Consider the following 23,128-nt stretch of genomic DNA (forward strand, 5'->3'; position numbering starts at 1 on the left):
GCTAATTGGTTTTGTATTTTTAGTACAGAAGTGGTCTCACTAAAATTAAAAGAAAAGACATAAACTCCACATAGATTTTCCTCCTGAGTAACGCTGCTACTTAGCTTGGGGAAAGATGGAGGGGATTTCTAGGGCGGGGAATGGACCACTTACCTTCAAGATCTGTCTTATCAGGAAGGAAAGATCTGACCTACCTAGAAACACTTGAAAAGACTATTTTTTTATGTCTTATTGGGCAAAGCTGGGTCAGATGGCCACCCTTAGCTGCAGAGTAGGCTAAAAATAGACATTTTCTACTCAAGTGGGATAATGGTAACTGGGGAATGTGTACTGGAGAGCCTCCGAACACCAAGCAGGGAAAATCTACCAGCACCATTAAGTCTTCTGTGCACTTAAGCTACTAAACTTTAAACATTACAGCATGCCACTTCTGTCTGCTTTGAATAAAGTTGTTTACCAATACAATTCTGCAGTCTGATTGTGGCATTGGCGGCGCTGACCACATCTCCCAGGGTAGCACAAAGATCTGCTGCAGTGAACGAATAACATGTTTTGAGTTTTGTGTATTTATAACTCACACAGCTCAGAGAAAGGTTTAAAGAAGTCACGGAAGTGTAAAAAAAATGTGTCGAGTCAAAGATGTTGTTCTTAAAGTAGGCATGGAGAATTATCTCCATTGATGGTCAAATATAAGTGCTAAGAAGACCGAATGTTATGCAGTAAACACAGCCAAGTAATAAATGGGTTCCCTGGAGTGGTGATAGAGAAAGGTAAATAAGGAGGAAGGAACCAGACAGAGGAAGAAAAGTCAAGGACCATATTCATTGCCTTACTAGAATTTTAGGGTGTGGCAAGAATTTAATGTTTCCCAGTAATCTGTATGTTCTGTTGGAAAGAAGAGCAACAGGAGACTAAAAGGTTACTCTGTTGCCCATTTCATAGGTCCAATCCCAGGCAAAGCTTGGGTAGGATGCCAGTGTTCCTGATTCCTGATTGTGTTTTATCCAGTTGAAACATCAGTGGCCATAGTCAAACACCTAAACTGGATCAGTTCACAGTCCTCAAAGCCCTTCTCCCACTTCCTGTCTTTGACCTCATTCCACCTAATTTTGTCCACACCATGTCGTACTGTAATAAAACCTATTTTATTTCCAAATTAACTAAGAGAATATACTTTAAAAATTTGTTACTATTTCATTATTTGTTTACTTTTAAAAAAAAATTTAACACTTGTCGGCTATTGACATTGTTTAACTTCTTACACTTTTTCTTTATTTTGTAGTTCACTTTCTGTTTCTACCGTAATAAAATATTCATTATTAGGAACTTCTTTTAATAGCCAAGGTTACTTCTCCACCCTTCCCAGTCTGCCCTATAAGCTAGTAAATTCATCATTCATTAGCTTATATGTTTTAAAACACGGAGATTTTAGTTTATAGCAAATACTTTAAAAAATTATTTTCATGTTACCATGTACAATTAGTGGTGTTCCAGATTCTTGGAAGGAAATCCATTATATGGTTGTGGTCTTTTTTTTCTTCTCAACCCAATCAAGAATACCCAGTCACAATTTAAAAAATTATTCGCCCTTAGTGGTGCACAGCGCATAGTTCCAACTACTTGGGCTGAGGTGGGAGGATTGCTTGAGGCTGGCAAGTCAAGGCTGCAGTGAGCTGTGATTGTGCCACTCTGCACTCCAGCCTGGGCAACAGAGAGAGACCCTGTCTCAAAAAAACAGACAAAACAACATAATGTGATCTACCTTCTAAGCAAATTTTCATATATACAGTTTCACTATTGTATATGTGAGATTTTTATATATAGAACTTCACATATCAATTCAGTTTTGTTAACTATAAGAACTGGGTGTATGGTAGATCTCTATGGTTTACATATCTTGCTCATCCTTTAATCAATATGTTTCCCCTTCCCCCTCAAGTCCTATCTTTTGATAACAGTCGCTCTACTTCTATGAGTTTGACTATTTTAGATTCTGCATTAGTCCATTCTCATGCTGCTAATAAAGACATACCTGAGACTGGTTAATTTATAAAGGAAAGAGGTTTAATGAACTCACAGTTCCACATGACTGTGGAGGTCCCACAGTCATGGTGGAAGATAAAAGGAGGAGCAAAGTCACATCTTACATAGCAGCAACCAAGAAGAGAGCACAAGCAGGGGAACTCCCATTTATTAAAACATCTGATCTTGTGAGACTTACTCACTATGGGAAAAACCCACCCCCATGATTCAGGTACCTCCCACCTGGTCTCTCCCATGACTCGTGGGGATTATGGGAGCCACAATTCAAGATCAGACTTGGGTGGGGACACAGCCAAACCATGTCAGATTCCTTGTATAAGTGAGATCATGCGATATTTAATGTTTGTTTTTCTGTGCCTAGCTTATTTCACTGAACATAAAGGCCTCCAATTCCATCCATGTTGCCGCAAATGACAGAGTTTCCTTGTTTTTTAAGGCTGAATGGTATTCCATCATGTATATGTACCATGTTTTCTATATCCATCTGCCCTTGGACGGACACTGAGGTGGTTTCCATGTCTTGGCTGTTGTGCATAGTGCTGCCATAAACATAGCAGTGCAGGTGTCTGGAAGATCCTGGTTCTCTTGAGTTTTGCAATCTAGCATAAAGCAGGCACAGGAGTATCAGCAAATGAATGGATAGGTAAATGGATTAATATTGATTAGTGAGCTTTGCTCGTCAACAGATGCTGGTTCCTCAGAAGGATATACTTCCAAACCGTCCTTTCTCTGAATGTCAGTTTCTGAGAAGCCTGCTCTGCTGTCTGGGGTGAATGTGATCACATAATATGGGAGGGCAGTTTTGTTTTAGTTGCTCATCTCTGTCTGAAGCTGTGAATGGGTTGTTTAAAAATATTGCTGAGGAATGACTTGCATGTCAGTAAGGGGCTGCTAACGCTGGAATCAAGGTAGATCAAAGGCAATTTAGTGATACACTAGAAATCCTGCATCAGTCGCAGTGGCTCATGCCTGTAGTCTCAGGACTTTGGGAGGCTGAGGCAGGAGGATCGCTTGAGCCCAGGAGTTCAAGGCTAGCCTGAGTAACGTAGTGTGATCCCCTTCTACAAAAAGTACAAAAATTAACCGGGTAGGCTGAGGCAGGAAGATTGCTTGAGCCCAGGAGGTGGAGGCTGCAGTGAGCTGTGATGGCGCCACTGCACTCCAGCTTGGGCGACAGAGTAAACTCGTTTGTTCCCAACCCAAGAACATTTATGCTACGTGGAGAATATTTCAATATGCGCGTGAACATATATGCACACCTTGTAGGATCAGTGTGTTACAGGAAGAAGAGGAGGATGAAGAGGAAGAAGAGGAGAAGGAGGAGGAGATAGAAGGAGGAGGAATAAGCATAGCTTGTTTAGAGATTCTGAGTTTCTTTTATATCTCATTGTCTATTAGATTTCTTCATTTAGATGCACCCCAGTGAGAGGAGGACGGTGAGGAGGAGGAGATGGAGAAGGAGGAAGAAATAGAAAAGAAAAGGAAATAGAAGAGGAGGAGGAGGTGAAAGAGAAGGAGGAGAAGATTGAGGAAGAGAAAAAAGAAAAGGAAGAGGTAGAGGAGGGGAAGGAGGAGAAGAGAGTGTTGGGATTGAAACTGTCCCAGCAGAATACTGTAGAGCTGTTGGTTTTCTCTGGTATTTGTAGTGGTTGCCGTTGTTGTTGTTGTTTTCTGTTTGTGGGCACCTACAGCACTTCATGCCAATCCACAGCAGATTGTAGAATACGGACTCCGTGCTTTGAGCAAGACTTCGTGTGCGTTAAGGAAACAGCCGTGTTGAGGAGGGCTGTGTTTTACACCCTGTCTGGATTTCTGATGAAACCAGAGAGCCTGAAGAGAAAAAGGCATGTTGCACAAGTCCATTTACTGTTACTCTAATGCGTCTCCATGTGGGTGTGTGGGGCGTGTGGGTGTGCTGTCTGCAAAGACTGATCTGCAGATATTGTGGCCAGTTTGTCTCCAAATTGAAGAACCATTCAGAGGCAGATGGCTCTCTCTGTTTCCCTCTCTCCCTCTTTCTCTCTCTGCAATTTCTGTATTCAGTGGAAAATTCCAGGTGAGCGCCTCTCACTAAATGCCATCAGCCCACGTGTGCCGTGACACTCAGTCTCTGAAAGTTTCGCTTGGGGTCTGTGTTTGCTGTCCTGGTGCAGCCCCCCGCTGATTGCGTGGCTGCGGTGGTTTCTCCCTTTGCCAGGAGACTTAATGGCCTCTGTCAGTTTCTTTTCTCTCTAGGCACTGGGACGTTCGGGCGGGTGCACCTGGTGAAGGAGAAGACAGCCAAGCATTTCTTCGCTCTCAAGGTGATGAGCATTCCCGATGTCATCCGCCTGAAGCAGGAGCAGCACGTGCACAATGAGAAGTCTGTCCTGAAGGAAGTCAGTCACCCGTTTCTCATCAGGCTGTGAGTCCCCTCCTGAGGCCTCTCCCCACACACCCTCCCTAGGCCCCTGTGTGTCTCTTCTTGTAAGAAGCAGGGTGGGCCGAGACCGTGGCCTGCGTGCAAAGCCTCAGGCCACAGCAGTCTCCACCTGTCAGGTCTTATCAGCCTCTGATCTCGGAGCTGGAAAACCTCCAGGGCTCCTGACCTCCATGGCTGACCAGGTCCAAAAAGAAATGCTCTGTGTTCAGAAGTCCATGCCCAAGGCCCCTAGCTCCTCTCCTGGGTGAGCCAAGTATCTCTGCCTGGAAAAGGATGCAAGAATCTTTGTCTCCTCACCTCCTTGGGTTCTGCTTCTATAGCTCTCTGGAGAACTGGTTAAGTTGATTTTTAAGGGACCACAGTCTTTTGGACGGGGCTGGGCTTCAGGTTTCGTGGGTTTCTGGTTGACTGTGGATGAGAAATATCCCATTTAGATGCAGCCCACACCCTTCCAGCTGATGGTACACAGCAGTCTTATGTCCTAGGGTAGGTGTGTGAGTCCATTCGGGCTGCTATAACAAAGGATCTTAGACTCGGTAATTTACAAATAACAGACATTTGCTTCATGGTTCTGGAGGCTGGAAAGTCCAAGATCAAGACATGGCAGATTCAGTGTCTGGTGAGGACCCGCTCCCTGGTTCATAGATGGTGCCTTTTTGCTGTGTCCTCATATGGTGGAAGGGGCGAGGGATCTCTCTGGGGTCCCTTTTATAAGGGCACTCATCCCATTCATGAGACTCCACCCTCATGACCTCCCAAAGGACCCACCATCTAACACCATCACCGTGGCAGTGAGGATCCAACATAGGGATTTGGGAGGACACAAGATATTCAGACCATTCCAGCAGGGTAATTCCGTTTCCAGCCAGGTGTCTTAGACAAGGATGTCCTGCGTGTCTCTCCTTTCCCTCCATGGGTGCCTTCCATCCAATTCCCCAAGTCTTCCCTCTGCCGTCTTATTGCCACGCCTCTCCTGTCCACCTATCCATCTTCTGCTTTATCTGGGTCCCGTCTCTCTGCCCTGATTTTCTGTACTGGCGTCCCTCCTACCTGATCTTTCTCTCCCAGCCTTGCTCCCCTTGAAGACATTCCTCACTTTATAGCCTCACTAGTCCTCCCAGGTACCTCTGCAATGACCTGCCTCTCTCTGGTCATTCTCAGGGAACTCCTGAAGTATCCCATATAAAGCCCCAGCAATGCGGCATCCTCCTACCAATATCCTCATGGACTGGCTTTCTGCCAGCACCTCCCTGCAGGGGAAGGTAGAAGGTGCTGTTTACACGCTCACTATGGGGCTTCTCCTAGACCATCCCTGCTTGACAGACCTCCTTCTTTGTCTTTATTATCGTGCTTCACTTCCCCCACCTAAGAAACACACTTGTTTTCCCTCACTTACTTGCTGTCCCCGGGACACAGGGTGCCTCCTATGATGTTCTTGAAGCACCTTATGTGTAGTGGAACAAGTACACCTGCCTTCTCTAGACCCAAGGTGGCCTGAGCTCCAAACAATATCACATGCAGAGGATGGGTGCAGTGGCTCATACCCGTAATCCCAGCACTTTGGGAGGCCAAGGGAGGTGGATCACCTGAGGTCAGGAGTTCCAGACCAGCCTGGCCAAGACGGCAAAACCCTGTCTCTACTATAAATGCAAAAATTAGCCCAGTGTGGTGGCATGCACCTGTAATCCCAGTACTCAGGAGGCTGAGGCAGGAGAATTGCTTGAACCTGGGAGGCAGAGGTTACAGTGAGCCAAGATCTCGCCACTGCACTCCAGCTGGGGCAACAGAGCAAGGCTCTGTCTAAAAAAAAAAGACCAACCAACCAACTGAACAAACAAACAAAACCACAGTTCTTTCAAAGGCTGGGCTTGCAGGTGGGACCCTTCCCTTTCTTGTTTGCTTCATTGCATCTTTCTGTGGCTTGCAGGTGTCCTAAGCATGGTACTGTGGGGTATGCGTGAAATCTTGAGTGAGGGGCTCCAATTCCGGGAATTCCTTCCTGTTGAAGGTCAAATTGTGTCTCCTGAAAAGATATGTTGAAATCCTCACCCTGGCTCCTGTGAATGAAATTGGAATGCTGTTTGCAAAAAGGGTCTTTGCAGATGTAATTAAAATGCAGTTGGGCAGGCACAATGGCTCACGCCTGTAATTGTAGCACTTTGGGAGGCTGAGGGGGAAGGATCACTTGAGCCCAGGTCTCACTTGAGACCAGCATGGGCAACATAGCAAGACTCAGTTTCTACAGAAAATTAAACAATTAGTCAGGTGTTGGGTGCACACCTGTGCTCCCAGCTACCAGGAAGGGTGAGGCAAGAGGATTGCTTAAGGCCAGGAGCTTGAGGCTGCATGGAGCTGTGATGGCACCACTGCACTCAAGACGCTGTTTGTAAAAACAAAATGAAAAATGAAATGCAAGTAGGTTGGGCTCATGCTGCTGTACGGTGTGCTTTTAACTTTGTGTGACTGGTGTCCTTAAAAGAAAAGGAAGGAGACGCAGACACAAAGACGGCCGAACACCGAGAGAAGGACACCTTATGAGGATAGTTAGAGGTTGGAGGAATGGTGCATCTCCAAGCCAGGGGACTCCAAGGATTGCCGGCTACTCCCAGAACCTGGGAGAGAGGCCAGGGGCAGATTCTCCATCAGAGCCTGCAGAAGAACCAACCCCACCAACACCATCATGCTGAACTTTGGATTTGGGGTGCCAAAGTCATGAGAGAATACATTTCTTTCTTCCTTTTCCTGCTTTTTTTGTTTGTTTGTTTTTTGAGACAGAGTCTAGCCCTGTTGCCCAGATTGTGCAATGGTGCGATCTACTGCAGCCTCTGCCTCCTGGGTTGAAGCAATTCTCCTGCCTCATCCTCCCGGAGTAGCTGGGACTATAGGTGTGTACCACCACACTCGAGTTACTTTTGTATATTTAGTAGAGTTGGGCTCTCACTATTCTTTCTTTCTCTTTTGTATTCTCTCCTCCCTCCCCCTCCCCTCCCCTCCCCCTCACCCCTCCCCCTCCCCCTCTCCCTCCCCCTCCCCCCTCTCCCTCTCCCTCCCTTTCCCCCCTCCCCCTCCCCTCCCCTTCTCCCTTTCTCCCTCCCCTTCCTTTTCCCTCCCCCTCTCCCTTCCCTTTCCTCCTCCTTTCCCCTTCCTCCTTTTCTTTCTTTTCTTTCTTTTGAGACAGGGTCTCACTCTGTTGCCCAGGCTCACTGCAGCCTCTACCTCCTGAGCTCAAGTGGGGTCTTCTACCTCAGCCTCCCAAATAGCTGAGACCATAGATATATGCCGCCATGCCTGGCTAATTTTTAAAAACTTTTGAGGGATGAGGTCTTGCTCTGTTGCCCAGGCTGGTCTCAAACTCTTGGCCTGAAGCAATCCTCTGGCCTCAGCCTCCCAAAGTGCCGGGTCTGTAGGTGTCAGCCACTGTACCTGAACTGAGAATACACATCTGTTGTCTGCCACCCCACTCCCCAGTTTGTGAAACTTTGTTAATGATAGTCCTGAGGAACTCATGCACACCCATTGTACTTCCTGGAGCAGGAGAGCAGCCTGCAGGATGGGCTCCCAGGTGTTTTAAAATCTAAAAGCCTACAGAAGAATTGCATAGACATGGGGGTGGTTGGAGTGCGCAAGTGAGAGAATTCCCTGAAATAGCATCCTTGAGCTCCTGCAAGTTAAAAAATAGGGAGGAGCTTGCAGAACAGAGCTTTAGTTAGATAGTTCTCCTTTCTTCAAGCCAGGATAGCTCACAGCTGTTTTCCTTAGCAGATAAGGTGGATTCCTGCAGGGACGTGGATTATGATTGTGATGTTCCCCGATTTCTTTTTTTGAGACGGAGTCTCACTTTGTCACCCAGGCTGGAGTGCAGTGGTGCAATCTCGGTTCACTGCAACCTCTGCCTCCTGAGTTCAAATGATTCTCCTACCTCAGCGTCCTTAGTAGAGTAGGTGGGACTCCAGGTGCGTGTCATCATGCCTAGCTAATTTTTGTACTTTTAGTAGAGATGGGGTTTTGCCACGTTGGCCAGGCCGATCTTGAACTCCTGACTTCAAATTATCCACCCACCTTGGCCTCCTTAGTGTGCTGGGATTACAGGCATAAGCCACTGCACTGAGCCTGCCCATTTTCAATTTTAAGGAACAAAGTCGTTTATGTTCTTTAAGTCTCATTTAAGCCCTAGAGACTTTAGATATTCTATCCAAAGTTATTTATTTGGTTTATTTTTATCTTTTTATATAAAAAAGTATATATATATATTTTTAATTTAGAGACAAGGTCTTGCTGTGTGGCTCAGGCTGGACTTCAGTGGAGCAATCAGTGCTTACTGCAGCTCCTAATCTCCCAGGCTCAAGCCGTCCTCGTGTTTCAGCCTCCAGAGTAGCTGGGACTACTGGCATGCACCACTACACCGTGCTAATGTTTTTAGTTATTTTTAATGAAAAAAAAAGTATTTTTCACAACCTCTTTGGTGAAGATAATGTTTTTGTTTTTTTAATAAACAGAGTCTTGCTGTACTGCCCAGGCTGGGCTTGAACTTTTGGCTTCAAGCAGTCCACTTGCCTTGGCCTCTCAGTGTGCTGGGATTACAGGTGTGTACCACCATACCTGCCTCTTTTTAAAATTTTTTGTAGGAACCAGGTCTCACTTTGCTGCCCAGGCTAGTTTCAAACTCCTGGGCTCAAATGATCTTCCCACCTTGGCTTCCCATGCTGAAATTACGGATGTGAGCCATTGTACCTGGTCTATTTTTGTTTCTTAAGGAGCGAAATTTGTCTGCATCATGATAGCTTTCTGAGAGGACAGTTTGGATGCTTTGTGGGTTGTCCTTTGCCAGTACAGCTCCTCCAACTACTGGTTACAGTCGAAAGTGAGCTGTTATTTGTATGTTTAGTCTGCCTGGTGGTGTTGCCGAAAAGCATGAATTCTTCCTCATCATTTAAAGTCTGCATGGAATTTAAGGCCACTTGCAATATTATTCTTGGGAGGATTATATCCAGTGTTTTGGGAAAACATGGCAGGAGCTCATTTCACAATTCTCTGATTTGGGACTGAGCTGAGTGGCTAACACCTGTAATCCCTGCATTTTTGGAGGCCAAGGCAGGAGGATTGCTTGAGATCAGGAGTTCCAAACCAGCCTGGGCAACATAGTGAAATCTCATCTCTTAAGAAAAATATTAAAAAGAAATTTTAGCCTGGCCAACATGGCAAAACCCTGCCTCTGCTAAAAATAGAAAAATTTGCTGGGCATGGTTGTGCACGCTGGTGATCTCAACTACTTGGGAGACTGAGGCACTAGAATCTCTTGAGCTTGGGAGGCAGAGGTTGCAGTGAGCCAACATTGCACCACTGCACTCCAGCTTGGGTGACAGAGTGAGACTTCATCTTAAAAACAAAACAAAACAAACAAACAAAAAACACCAGAGAAAAATAAATAAAATTATTCAGTTTTGAAATAGTGCAGAAAACAAGGCAGGCTCTGAAGTCTGCAGCTCTTGTTAATGTTTTGGATCTAGGGAAATGATTGTCAACAATGAGCCTTTAAAGACTTAAGGGTGATAGCAATTTATAGGTGACTTTTAACAGTGATAGCAATTTACAGGTGACTTTTAACAGTGATAGCAATTTACAGGTGACTTTTTCCAAAATTTGCAGAAAACATGTTTGCCACTTGGGCACGTTGACTCACACCTATAATGTCAGCATGTTAGGAAGCCAAGGAGGGAGGATTCCTTGTGCTCAGGGGTTTGAGACCAGCCTGGGCAACATGGCCAGACCCTGTCTCTACAAAAAGTACAAAAATTAGCTGAGTGTGGTGGTGGGTGCCTATAGTCTCAGCTACTTGGGAGGCTGAAGTGCAAGGATCACCTGAGCCTGGGAGGTGGAGGTTGCAGTGAGCCGTGATTGTGCCACTGTACTGCAGCCTGGGCGACAGAGTGAGACCTTGTCTCAAAAAAAGAATCCAAAAACCAATATGCACTTGGAGAGGGTGACGTAACTTAGCCCATGAGACCTCCTTAGTGACTTGCTGAGAATTGATTTTTCAGTGCCCTGCAGTATTATGATAACCCGCTATAGCATTTTGCTTTTTCTGTGCATGAATGCTTGAGAGACCAAGTGGCTTTAAGAAGTGCATTAAAGTTGATCCAGGGTATCCAGGCACTTGACATTCCCTATACGTAACACGAGAGAGAATGCTTGATCTGGCTAGCTCCGTGGATAAGACGCTCAAGGGTGTCCAGCATATCCCTGTGGATAAGATGCTGGAGGGTGTCCATTGTTGCATGATGAGGAGCATGTCTTAGAGGAGAATCCTAGATCCTCTGTGAGGAATTAATTTCATCCTTCCAGCTGTGCAGCTTCTCTTCTAAATGTATGTTGCCTTGTTTAACATCTGCTTCCCTACTGGCAGTTTTAGGTCTCAGATTTCTTGATGAAAGTATAAAACAAGGACTTTCAGTGGAGGTGCTTCACAATTACGGCTGGATGAGTTTCTGTGGTGGGGACTCCCTGCACACTGTAGGGTGTTGGACAGTGTCCTTGGGCTCCACTCAGCATATACCAGGGCAACAATCCCAGTTACAAAAACTAGAAATGTCTCCAGACATCACCAGGTATTCCTTGGGGTAGGAAGGGCACAGTTATCTCCACTGGTGAACCACTGTGATAGACAGATAATCAACAAATAGAGAGATGATAGGTAGGTATGTGTTGAGATGGATAGGTGATAAGTAATAGATATTAAGATAGGTCTAAATGATAGGTGATTGATAGGTGAATAGATGATGGGTAGCTAATATTAAGATAGATATTAAGATAGGTGATAGATAATACATATTAATACAGACAGATAGCTACAGATGATGGATATTGAGATACATATTGAGATGGATATGTGATTGATAGATTGATGACATTGCAAATAGAGCTGTCATGTTATGGAAAAACATGGAGTAGGTTTTGCTTGCATTTCTGGAAGTTGCATGGAGTGCTGCTTATGACAAGAATCAAGTTGAACAGTGACTGTTTGGAGTTCAGAGTTCCAGTTGAACAACATGGTGGGTTTGCAAATGGCGTTATCAGCATGTGGTTTTTGAATAGCTGCAGGTAGTAAGTTTGAAAAGACACCAGGGAATTTGTATAGGGCACACGAAGGACCACATTCTGTTCAGTGATAATTCCATTTCCCAAGGCCATCTCAGACTCTCACAAGAGCCAAGTAACTCAGTGTCCAAGGTGCAGAAGAAATGCAACAAAGTCAGTTTCCCAGAGAGGAAGTTTTGTGCTCCTCCCAGAGACCATGACCCTTCAGCCTTGATGCATACAGGAATTTCTGACATTTAGATCCAGAAAAGGGTTTCTCAGCCTGAGCACTGCTGACATCTGGGGCTGGGTGATTCTCTGTGGTGGGGCATGCTATGTGCACTGTAGGGTGTTGAGTAATGTGCCTGCGCCCAGCCTACAGATACATTTTGCTACCTGCCATGAGGGAGAATCTGTATTCAGTTTAAAATCATCATCATCCTGGGGAGACAACGTGCCTTAGCATGGCTGAGGCCTGGCTGCTGGTCCTTTTGAATGGGGCTTCCCACTGTGCTGTTGTTCTGGGTGGCCCCGTTGCAATGCTGACTGGACTTGCATCAAGTCAGTACAGAATGGATGGGATTTGCTAAAGGTGCCCACCTGCCTCCACCTCTTACTGGCAGTTTCAGGTATTGGACTTTTTCTTGATGAACGTGTAAAGCAAGGATTTTCAGTGGAAGTGCCTCACATTTACAGCTGGATGAGTCTCTGTGGTGGGGCCATCCTGCACAAAGTAGGGTGTTGGACAGCATCCCTGGGCTCCCCCAACCAGGGGACAGAAGCAGCAACCCCAGTTCTGAAAGCCAGGAATGTCTCCAGATGTCACCAATATCCCTTCCAGGAGGGAGGGCAAAGTTATCTCCACTAGTGAATCACTGTGATAGACGACCAACAGAGAGATGACAGATGGATATGATAGTAGGTATATGTTGAGATGGATAGGTGGTAGATAATAGATATTAATGTAGGACTAAATGATGGGTGATGGATAGGTGAATAGATGTTGGGTAGCGGATGTACAGACAGATAACTACCTGTGCATGTGGAGTCCCTTGTTCCCTTTTCTGCCCCAGCCCCTGAGCCTGTAGCCCTACTCTTTTGTCATGATTGATTGGCTTATGGGCCAACCAGTGGTTCCAGTGCCATATTATTTATGGCACAGCAGCCAAGCCAAGCCAGTGGGTTTGGTCTGTGGTTGGCAGGGCTTAACCAGCTTTCTTCTACGGAACTTGGAAGGCAAGAGGTCTCTCCACTCCAGGCCACATCCTTCTAGTTTCTGGATGACCACTCGTTTCTCTATGCAAAGGAGTTCATGCCAGAACCTCTTCTTTGGGGAGAGTGGATGCATCTCTTGGAGACATCATTTTTATTTGTTTGTTTTTGTTTTGATTTTTGAGATAGAGTCTTGCTCTGGCGCCAGGCTGGAGTGCACTGGCGCGATCTTGGCCCACTGCAACCTCCGCTTCCCGAGTTCAAGTGGTTCTGCCTCAGCCGCCTGAGTAACTGGGACTACAGGTGTGCGCCACCACGTCCAGATAATTTTTGTATTTTTAGTACAGATGGGGTTTCCTCATTTTGGCCAGGATGGTCTCAATCTCTTGACCTTGTGATATGGCTGGAAACGTTGTTTTCTAAGTCTACAGATTTGAGTGTGGTTGCCATCTTCATTGGTACTTGGGGTAGGAGTAAAACCATTCCTTTGTTTCCTCAGAGTTCAAGAAGAAAGAACACTGTATCCTCTCCTTTTATATTATTTTTGCTCTCTATTTGAATTTTGAAAACAAAAATCTGGAGGTACTGCTTCTTTCTCTCTTATCACTGCCTGCAAAGAACAGAGACCACCGAGTAAAGGCAGGCACCCAGATCTTCTTGTTCTCTTCTGTATCCGAAACTGATACATTGCATTTTTACTATTTGAGGGCAAAGCAGGTGCTTCGAAAAGGGAGGCTTATTTTATTATCTGTAATTTTCTTTTATATTATTTTTTTACCTTCATTCCCTTTTTCTTTGTATGAAAAGGGAGGTTTAAATTCTTTCTAGAGAATACAATTGTAGCGTCTTCTGAATAGAGTTTTCTGTTTGATGCCGTGTCTTCCGGTGCCTTAGTCTAAGGAGAACTGCGTAGGTTGGGAAGAGTCCTAGTGATATGTGGAAAAGGGGCCTTACCAGCTTTGGAAGGCAAGAGGTAGGGGGTGAAGATGAAATGGACACCTAAGGAGAATTTTGCACGAGGAGTAGGGGTTTATTGACTGAAAGGGGTAGGTGGTGGAAAATCATTCTAGACAGGGAGTGACACGGAAGCCATGAGTCACTACGGGGGCAGGAGGGACATGGGGGAGAAATTCAAATCTGGGTTCATCCAGGAGGTGGACACAGGAATGCAGTGAGCTCAGATGTGTAGAAGACTGCCGTGGGGACTGGGATGTGAAGAAGGACTGGCTCTGGCTCAGCTGTGCATTTGGGCTGCTGGACATTGAGGAAATCCAAGGAGGGAGAGTGCATTCCAATTTGGGAAACTGAGGGCAAAACATCTGCAGGCAACTGTCTCAGAAGAGCGCCTGAGGCAGGGTCCTTGGAGGGAGGAAGCCACAGGTGGACGGAGCCACCTAGGGCTGCTAGGTCCCCTTGTTTAAGGGCTAGTTGCAGTGGAGCCAGGTCGGAAAGTAGAACCGTTCCGGAGCCTTGCATGGCATAGAGAGATGTTGGAGGAGATGGGATGACGACGGCTCATTTTCTTCTCATGACAAAAGCCCAGCTTTATGGCAGCCTCTGGAGGGAGGAGGACCAACTTCTGTATTAGGCGTCTCCAAATTAGTGAGGCTGATTTTCCTGTTCATAAAAACAAAAGCAAAAGCGAAAAAATCCCTTAGAGGAGAAGCCATCCCCACAGACCCTGCAAATAAAAGACAGCAGATCAGCTTTGCAGATGGAAGGTGCTGCTGTCAGCTAAAGATGAGGACAGAGCAGCTCAGCCGAGGTCACTGGCGAGGAGGGGGAGGGGACTGGGAAACCTCCCTTGTCTCAGTCATTGTTGATGACATTGACCCTTTCTTTATGTTGACTTTCCCCCCTGTTCATAGATGCATAGATTGCACTCTATGCTGGAAAACATTGTTTAAAATTTAATTTTTTTATTTTGCTAACATATATCACATAACATTTTACATTTTACTATTTTAACTTCCTTTTTTTTTTTTTTTTTTTTTAAGAAATGAGTTCTTGCTCTGTTGCCCAGGCCGCAGTGCACTGGTGCAATCATGGCCCACTGCAGCCTCAACCTCCTCAGCCTCCCAAGTAACTGGGACTATGGGTGCGCACTACCATGCCTGGCTAATTTTTAAATTTTCGGTAGAGACAGGGTCTTGTTGTGTTGCACAGGCTGGTCTCCAACTGCCAGGCTCAAGCAGTCCTCCTCCCTCAGGCTCCCAAGTAAAGCTGGGACTACAGGCACATGCCACCAGGCCCAGTTAATTTTTTAATTTTTGGCAAAGATGTGATCTTGCTTTGTTGCCCAGGCTGTTCTCAAACTCCTGATCTCGTTCAATCCTCCTGCTTTGGCCTCTCAAAGTGCTGAGATTACAGGCATGAGAGTCCATGCCAGCCTCATTTTAACCATTTTTGAAATGTGCAGTTCACGGCCAGCACAGTGGCTCACACCTGTAATCCCAGCACTTTGGGAGGCTGAGGTGGGCAGATCACGAGGTCAGGATATCGAGACCATCCTGGCTAACATGGTGAAACCTCGTCTACTAAAAATACCAAAAATTAGCCGGGCATGGTGGCGGGCACCTATAGTCCCAGCTACTTGGGAGGCTGAGGCAGGTGAATGGTGTGAACCTGGGAAGTGAAGCTTGCAGTGAGCCGAGATCGCACCACTGCACTCCAGCCTGGGCGACAGAGCGAGACTCCATCTCAGGAAAAAGAAAAAAAAAAGTGTACAGTTCACTACTTGGGAGGCTGAAGCAGGAAGGCAGAGGTTGTAGTGAGCTGAGATTGTGTCGCTGCACTTTATCCTGGGCAACGGAGTAAGACTGTGTCTCAAAAAAAAAAAAAAAAGGCACGGTTTAGTGGCATGGAGCACATTCATGTTTCTATGCAACTGCCCCCCCATCCCCATCCATCTCCAGAACTCCTTTTCATCTTCCCCAGCTGAAACTCTGTCCTCATGAGACACGCCCTAGTGCCCCTCCCTCCAGCCCCGCCCTGGCAACCTCCCTTGTACTCTCTGCTCTGTGAATTTGGTGATCTAGGAACCTTATATAGGCAGAATCCTACAGCGTTTGTCCTTTTGTGGCTGGCTTCTTTCAGTTACTGTAATGTCCTTCAGATTCCCCCATCCTGTAGAAAGGAATTTCCCTGCTTTCTAAGCCTGGGTAGTAGCCCATCGTGTAGAGGATACAGCATGTTGTGTTTATCCATTCATTCATCCATGGACACTGGGGTGCCTTCCACCTCTTGGCTGTAGTGAATAATGCTGCTCTGAACACCATTCCGCAAATATCTGTTCCATTGCCTGCTTTCAGCTGCTTGGATACATTGTTTTAATTTTGTTGTTGTTTGAGATGGAGTCTCCCTCTGTCACCCAGGATGGAGGGCAGCGGTGCAATCTTGGGTCACTGCAACCTCTGCCTCCTGGGTTCAAGCGATTCTCCCACCTCATCCTCCTAACTAGCTGCGATTACAGGCATGCACCACCACCCCCAGCTAATTTTGTATTTTTAGTAAATACAGGTTTTTGCCTAGTTGACCGGGCTGATCTGGAATTTCTGACCTCAAGTGATCTACCCACCTGGGCCTCCCAAAGTGCTGGGATTACAGGCGTGAGCCACCACCTGGGCCCCTCAAATACATTTTTAGTATTATAATTAGATGCCTTTCCCACTGATGCAGGGCGCCTGTGCAGTGTTTTTAGTTATGGATTGTTTTTGAGGCTTGCCTCAAGTTTTCCTTTCTTCCACTCACCCTTCCTCATTGCCAGGTAATTATTTGACAGCCTGGTGTGGGTCCTTCTGTACTTTTCTTTGTGTTAAAAAAGCCCCCACATGCACACACACAAGCACACACACACGTGCACATGCACACACACATATATGCATGCATGCACACACGCACACGTGCCCCATGCAGTTTTGGCCTCATGCCACTAGAGTATGCATCATTTTTGTCTCGTGTTTTCTTGGAGATCCCTCTGGGGTATTTTGAGGAAGAGAAGTTGTAGTATTACTGTTGTTGTTGATTTTTAGACATTCAGGGACACACGTGGACATTTGGTACATGGGTGTATCGTGTCATGGTAAGCTTTGGACTTCTCGTGTACCCCTTACCCAAATAATGAACATTGTACCCGATAGGTAATTTCTCGGCCCTCAACCCCTTCCCAACGTTTCCCTTTTGGGAGTCCCCGTATCTGTTATTTCCATTTCTATGTCCATGTGGACCTACTGTTGAGTTCCCACTTTTGAGCGAGACTATGTGGTATTTGACTTTGTGTCTCAGTTATTTTACTTAGGATAGTGGTTTCCAGTTCCATCCCTGTTGTTGCCAAAGACATGATATTATTTTTGATGGTGGTGTTGATATACTACATTTTATGTGGCTTTTATATACTAAATTTTCTTTATCCAGTCATCTATTGGAATGGCGGTTATAAAAACTCAAAAAAATCCAGGCATGGTGGCCCACGCCTATAATCCCAGCACTTTGAGAGATCCAGGCAGGAGGATCGCTTGAGCCCAGGAGTTTTAGACCAGCCTGGGCAATATAGTGAGACCCTGTCTCTACAGAAAGCTCAAAGAAATAGCGAGGGGTGGTGTTGCATGCCTGTAGTCACAGGTCTTCAGGAGGCTGAGGTGGGAGAATTGCTGGAGCTCAGGAGTTGAAGGCTGCAGTGACCTATGATCGCACCGCCGCACTCCATCCTGTGCAACAACAGAGTGAGACCCTATCCAGGAAAAAAACAAAACAATAAGAAAACAACAGATGGTGTGGAAGTGGAGGAAAGGGGCCGTGGATGTGCTTCTGGTGCGGAGGAGGCCTTCCAGTGCATGCGGCAGGGGGGTGACCTCACTTTCTCCTCGAGAGGAGCTCCTGTGAAGGCAGAGTTGCAGAGGATGGGAGGGTGGATGTGACCCTAGGAGCAAGGCTGTGTGCCTGTGGGCACGCACTTCCTGGTGACGTTTCCTTGGACCCTGCGGTGGGAAACAGGAGCGCCTCTGCCCTCTCATTCCTCTTGCTCTGTATTTGCATTCGCTATCTTGCTGGTCTCCAGATTCCCAAGCGCTGCTGCCAACCCACGACTTCAGCCTGCCAAGCTACACGTGTATGCCCACTTCACCATTCCCTGAGCCTTCTGCTCAGATACCTCTCACCAAAAATAAGTTCCTGCTCTTCCTCCTTGCCCCTCAGCCCTAGTCAGTTCCTCATTTGCACTTCCCCATTTCGGAAGCGGTCCTTCCAGCTCTTGGGGCTCACCTAGGAACCATTTTTTTATTTCTTTCACTTTGTATTCACACTAATCCTGAGTCCTTTTCTTTTCTTTTCTTTTCTTTTTTAAAGAGATGTAATCTTGCTCTCTCATCGAGTCTGAAGTGCAATGGTGTAGTCATGGCTGACTGTATTCTTGACATCCTGGACTCAAGGGATCCTCCCACCTCAGCCTCCCAAGAAACTGGGACCACAAGTACACACCACTATGCCCAGGGAATTAACATTTTTTTGTGTGTGAACAGGATCTCATTATGTTGCTCAGGCTAGTCTCAAACTTGTGGTTTCAAGCGGTTCCCCTGCCTAAGTAGCTAGGATTACAGGTGCACACCACCATGCCTTGCCCCTTTCCAACTCTAAAACCCATCTCCAGAGCCCGTCCACATCAATGCTGTCTTCACAGAAGCCACCATAGCTTATCTAGATGCCTTCCCCTGCTCTCCATTGATCTCCCATCTCTGCTGGACTCACCCCTTCCTCCCGTATCAGCCCAAACCTTTCTAATGTGAAAATAGGCAGGGCGCGGTGGCTCATGCCTGTAATCTCACCACTGTCAGAGGCTGAGGCGAGAGGATTGCTTGAGGCCAGGAGTTTGAGACCAACCTGGGCATTTTAGTGAGACCCCATCTCTAGTTTTTTTTTTGTAAAGACAGGGCCTTTCTCTGTTGCCCAGGATGGAGTGCAGTGGTGTCTTCATAGTTCACTGCAGCCTCATTCTCCTGGGCTCAAGTGATCCTGCCACCTCCCATGTAGCTGGGACTATAGCACCAGTACCACCAAACCTGGCTAATTTTTAAATTTTGGGAGTCTTGCTATGTTGTACAGGCTGATTTTGAACTCTTGAACACAAGTGATTTTCCTACCTCAGTCTCTAAAGTAGCTAGGAGTACAGGTACACACCACCATGCCTACCTAATTTTTAATTTTTTTGTAGAGACGTGGTCTTGATTTGTGCCTAGGCTGGTTTTGAGCTCCTGGGCTCAAGTGGTCTGCCACCTTGGCCCCACAAAGTGTTGGGGCATTTTGGCCTCCAACCTTCTTTTATGTCCTTCCGCAGTCTTCCTTTGGCCTTTATCTGTGGGGACAGAGATGCCTTCTGCCTCCCTGTCTCCACCTTCTACCTGGCCTTGCAAGACTCCCTGCAGCCATCCTTCCAAGTTTACTGTGTAATGTCTGTTCCTCATTAAGCCTGCAGAGCTCATGACAGTCACAAGATCTGCCCTTCCTGAGGACATTATGTACCGAGGACATTGCTTGGCACATAAGGGGCCCTTGTCCAAAACATCTGGAAACCAATAAAGAATGTGGCTGTTGAGTAACTGATTAATGTGTTGACAAATTCATTGATTCCTGAGGCTAGTACTTACCGTAAGGGTTAGATCTTGAACATGCTTCTCATATCCGTTGTGACAAACCCTGTTATCTTCTATTGCTTTTGAACTTTTATAGACTTGATGTCAGGGGCAGAGTCCCGCAGTTAACTGGAATCATTGAACTGATGCATCGGTTTCTAATTTTCTAAACTCAGATGTGAAATTACCTGTGGTCACTAAACTCCGTCCCATTCCATAGTCCCTGCACATGATGACTTAAGTTGTGTAAATGATTTTTGGAGATAGTAAAGTCAGCATCTCTTTTAACATTTTGTTCCTTATCTTTAGTGATACCCAGCTCTGTACAAATTCTGTCCACGTAAGCAGTCTTTTTTTTTTTTTTTTTTTTTTCCAGATAGGGTCTTGCTGTGTCACTGAGGCTGGAGTACAGAGGTTCAGTCATAGTTCACTGCAGGCTTCTACTCCTGGGCTCAGGCTGTCTTCCCACCTCAGCCTCTTAAGTACCTGGGACTACAGGCATGCACAACCACATCTGCCTAATCTTTTTATTTTTTTCCGGAAACAGAGTCTCCCTATGTTGCCCAGGCTAGTCTCAAACTTCTTAGTCTTAAGTGATTCTCCTGCCTCAGCCTTCCAAAGTGCTGGGATTACAGGTGTGAGCCACCACACTCGTCTGCAAAGTCTTACTGATAAAAGATTTGAAGGAAGGATGTCTCAGAGAACTTTTGTTTTTCTTCTAATATTTATTTAATCTTACTGAGCTGGGGAAAGGCAAGGGAATCCCAGTTTTCCAGATTTTTTTCCTTATAGGAATATGTTCTTACTTGGCTACCTCTCTTTATAAACTGTTACTTCTTAAAGATGCTGAAGGGTGATCCCGCATTAGTGTATAGGTAAAAATGATGTGTTCACTTCATATATACTGATTAGATGATGTTGTTAAATCTTGTAGTTTGTTGATGTTGATTTTACCAAGACACTTGTGGAACAAATATATTTTCATACAACCTTACACATCTCAGTAGTTTTCCCCACTCATGCAGTAACTTTTTCTCCCCTGCTTTCCCTCCTCCTTTCCCCACCTCTTCTTCCCTCCCCTCCTCCCCTCTTCCCTTCCCTCCTCTTCTCATTTGATACAAAGCCCTAACTGTCTTCCTCTACAGATCATCCTACCTGTGGTTGAAATTGCAACTTCCAGCTGGGCGCAGTGGCTCAAGCCTGTAATCCCAGCACTTTGGGAGGCCGAGACGGGCGGATCACAAGGTCAGGAGATCGAGACCATCCTGGCTAACATGGTGAAACCCCGTCTCTACTAAAAAAATACAAAAAACTAGCCGAGCGCGGTGGCGGGCGCCTGTAGTCCCAACTACTCGGGAGGCTGAGGCAGGAGAATGGCATGAACCCGGGAGGCGGAGCCTGCAGTGAGCTGAGATCCGGCCACTGCACTCCAGCCTGGGCGGCAGAGCGAGACTCTGTCTCAAAAAAAAAAAAAAAAAAAAAAAAGAAATTGCAACTTCCACTGCAAGCCAGCAGGTGACCGAACCTGAGATCTTTGTATTGTCAGGGCTTGCGTATTGTACATGCCTGCTAAATCCTGAAAGTTCTTTCATTCCTCCCTTCTAACCTACCCAAATCCTTCTAATCTCCCACTATGGTTAATTATCTCTGATGCTCCTGAAGGGTGACCTTCATTCATTTATCTCTGATGCTCCTGAAGGATTCTCCTACATTGTGACAAGGTGATGCATTGTTCCTAAGAGGATCTGTGCAGATTATTATCCCAGACTGGGGTAGATGGGGGAGGATAGAGGATATATCCAAAGAATGTGTTGATGTGTTGCAAACTAATTGACAGGAGAGAGAGAGAGAGACTTTCAGGATTTAGCAGGCATATAGAATATGCAAGCCCTGACAATACAAAGATCTCAGGTTCAGTCACCTGGCTTGCAGGGGAAGTTGCAATTTCAACCACGGGTAGGATGATCTGTAGAGGATGAGAATTAGGACTTTGTATCAAATGAGAGAGAGAGAGAATGCATCTTTTTCTTGCATATGTCAACCATTCTCTTCAACTAAATTAATTGTTGTACACAGTGGTCTTGCTATTGCTTTGACCGTTTTTGTGGCCTGAAGAAATTTAAAAAGTCACTAGCTGATAAAAAGTCACGAGCTGACACAGAAGTTTATTGTAGAAGTTCAGCAGTATGATAGTATTTGGACCTTGGAAAATATTTTGCCATCAGAACAGTGAAATTGTGGTTGTCTTCTAAGCTCATCCACAAAAGTGCAGTTTGACTGTCATGCATTTGAGATCCCGTGTGCTTAATCATGAAATAGTACTGAGAGTAACACTCCTGCCCAACCAGTAATGGTGCAGAGCACAACATTAGGTCATTTAGCTAGGAGAAAATGACTTGAGACGTCAACTGTAAGATGAAAGGAGCATGGGTGTGTGGTCGGTCTTTATAACTCCAACAGATTGCTCTGGAAAACAGTCACTACATACCAAATTTTAGCCAGTCGTAGTGCCATGTGCCTGTAATCAGCTACTCAGGAGGCTGAGGCAGTACAATCACGTGAACCCAGGAGGCGGAAGTTGCAGTGAGCCAAGATCATGCCATTGCACTCCAAGCCTGGGCGACGGAGAGAGACTCTGTCTCAAAACAAACAAGCAAACAAACAAAACAAAACAAAAAACCACTCCAACAAATACCTCTCCCTCCCCAGATACTCTTCCTGGATCCCTTTTGCCTCAAGACCCTAAATTTTGAACTTGCTGAGCTGTAAGAAGTCAGTGGAGAGGTAGGACACAGGTGCACAGCCTTCAGTAACTGAAGGGAAAAAAACAAAAGAAATTTCTAGGCTGGGTGCGGTGGCTCAAGCCTGTAATCCCAGCACTTTGGGAGGCTGAGACGGGCAGATCACGAGGTCAGGAGATCGAGACCATCCTGGCTAACATGGTGAAACCCCGTCTCTACTGAAAAAAAAAAAAAAAAAAATACTAGCTGGGCGAGGTGGCAGGCGCCTGTAGTCCCAGCTGCTCGGGAGGCTGAGGCAGGAGAATGGTGTAAACCCGGGAGGTGGAGCTTGCATTGAGCTGAGATCCGGCCACTGCACTCCAGCCTGGGCGACAGAGTGAGACTCCGTCTCCAAAAAAAAAAAAAAAGGAAATTTCTAACCCTGAGCTCCCTTCAGCCACCCAGCTGCTGAGGGGCAGGAATCTAGCAGCAAGGAGGACAGAGGAAGGCATTCCTACAGCCTGAATTTGTGGGTCATTAGTCCCCCAACTCCAGCATTGTTGCAGAATCTGCAAATTTTAAAGTGCATTAGGTAATTTTATGTAAGAGGCCTATATTTTGCTAATACATATAAACTCTGTTTATATGTATTGTGTTTAGTCAAATAAATGTTTATTTAAAATTGACAGTAGCATGTTGTTTTATTTATTTATTTTTTTCTTTTAGAGACAGGATCTTGCTGTGTTACCCAGGTTGAAGTGCAGTGATGTTGTGATCATAGCTCATTGCAGCCTCCAATTCCTGGGCTCAAGGGATCCTCCCACCTTAGCCTCCTGAATTGCTGGACGCCACCATGCCTGGCTGATTCTTTTATTGTAGAGATGGGATCTTGCTGTGTTGCTCACGCTGCTGTCGAACACCTGGCCTCAAGTGATCCTCCTGCCTCGGCTTCCCAAAGTGCTGGGATGACAGGCATTGAGCCTCTGTGCCTGGCCTATGGTTTTCCTATCATTAATCTCTGTGTCGTTGTAAGC

At 46.0% G+C, this 23,128-nt stretch overlaps 1 protein-coding gene across 2 annotated transcripts in view; it reads left to right on the plus strand.

Moving 5' to 3' along the window:
* The window catches only part of LOC106992273 (cAMP-dependent protein kinase catalytic subunit PRKX), a 107,392-nt gene that overhangs the window by 32,884 nt on the left and 51,380 nt on the right, over positions 1 to 23,128 (plus strand). For both annotated transcript variants that reach the window (XM_015128613.3, XM_015128612.3), the window contains exon 2: positions 4,279 to 4,447. In XM_015128613.3, coding sequence (XP_014984099.1) covers positions 4,279 to 4,447 — 169 coding nt within the window. The remainder of the gene's footprint in view (positions 1 to 4,278; positions 4,448 to 23,128) is intronic.

Source organism: Macaca mulatta, chromosome Y, assembly GCF_049350105.2.
Source record: "Macaca mulatta isolate MMU2019108-1 chromosome Y, T2T-MMU8v2.0, whole genome shotgun sequence".
NCBI lineage: Eukaryota > Metazoa > Chordata > Mammalia > Primates > Cercopithecidae > Macaca > Macaca mulatta.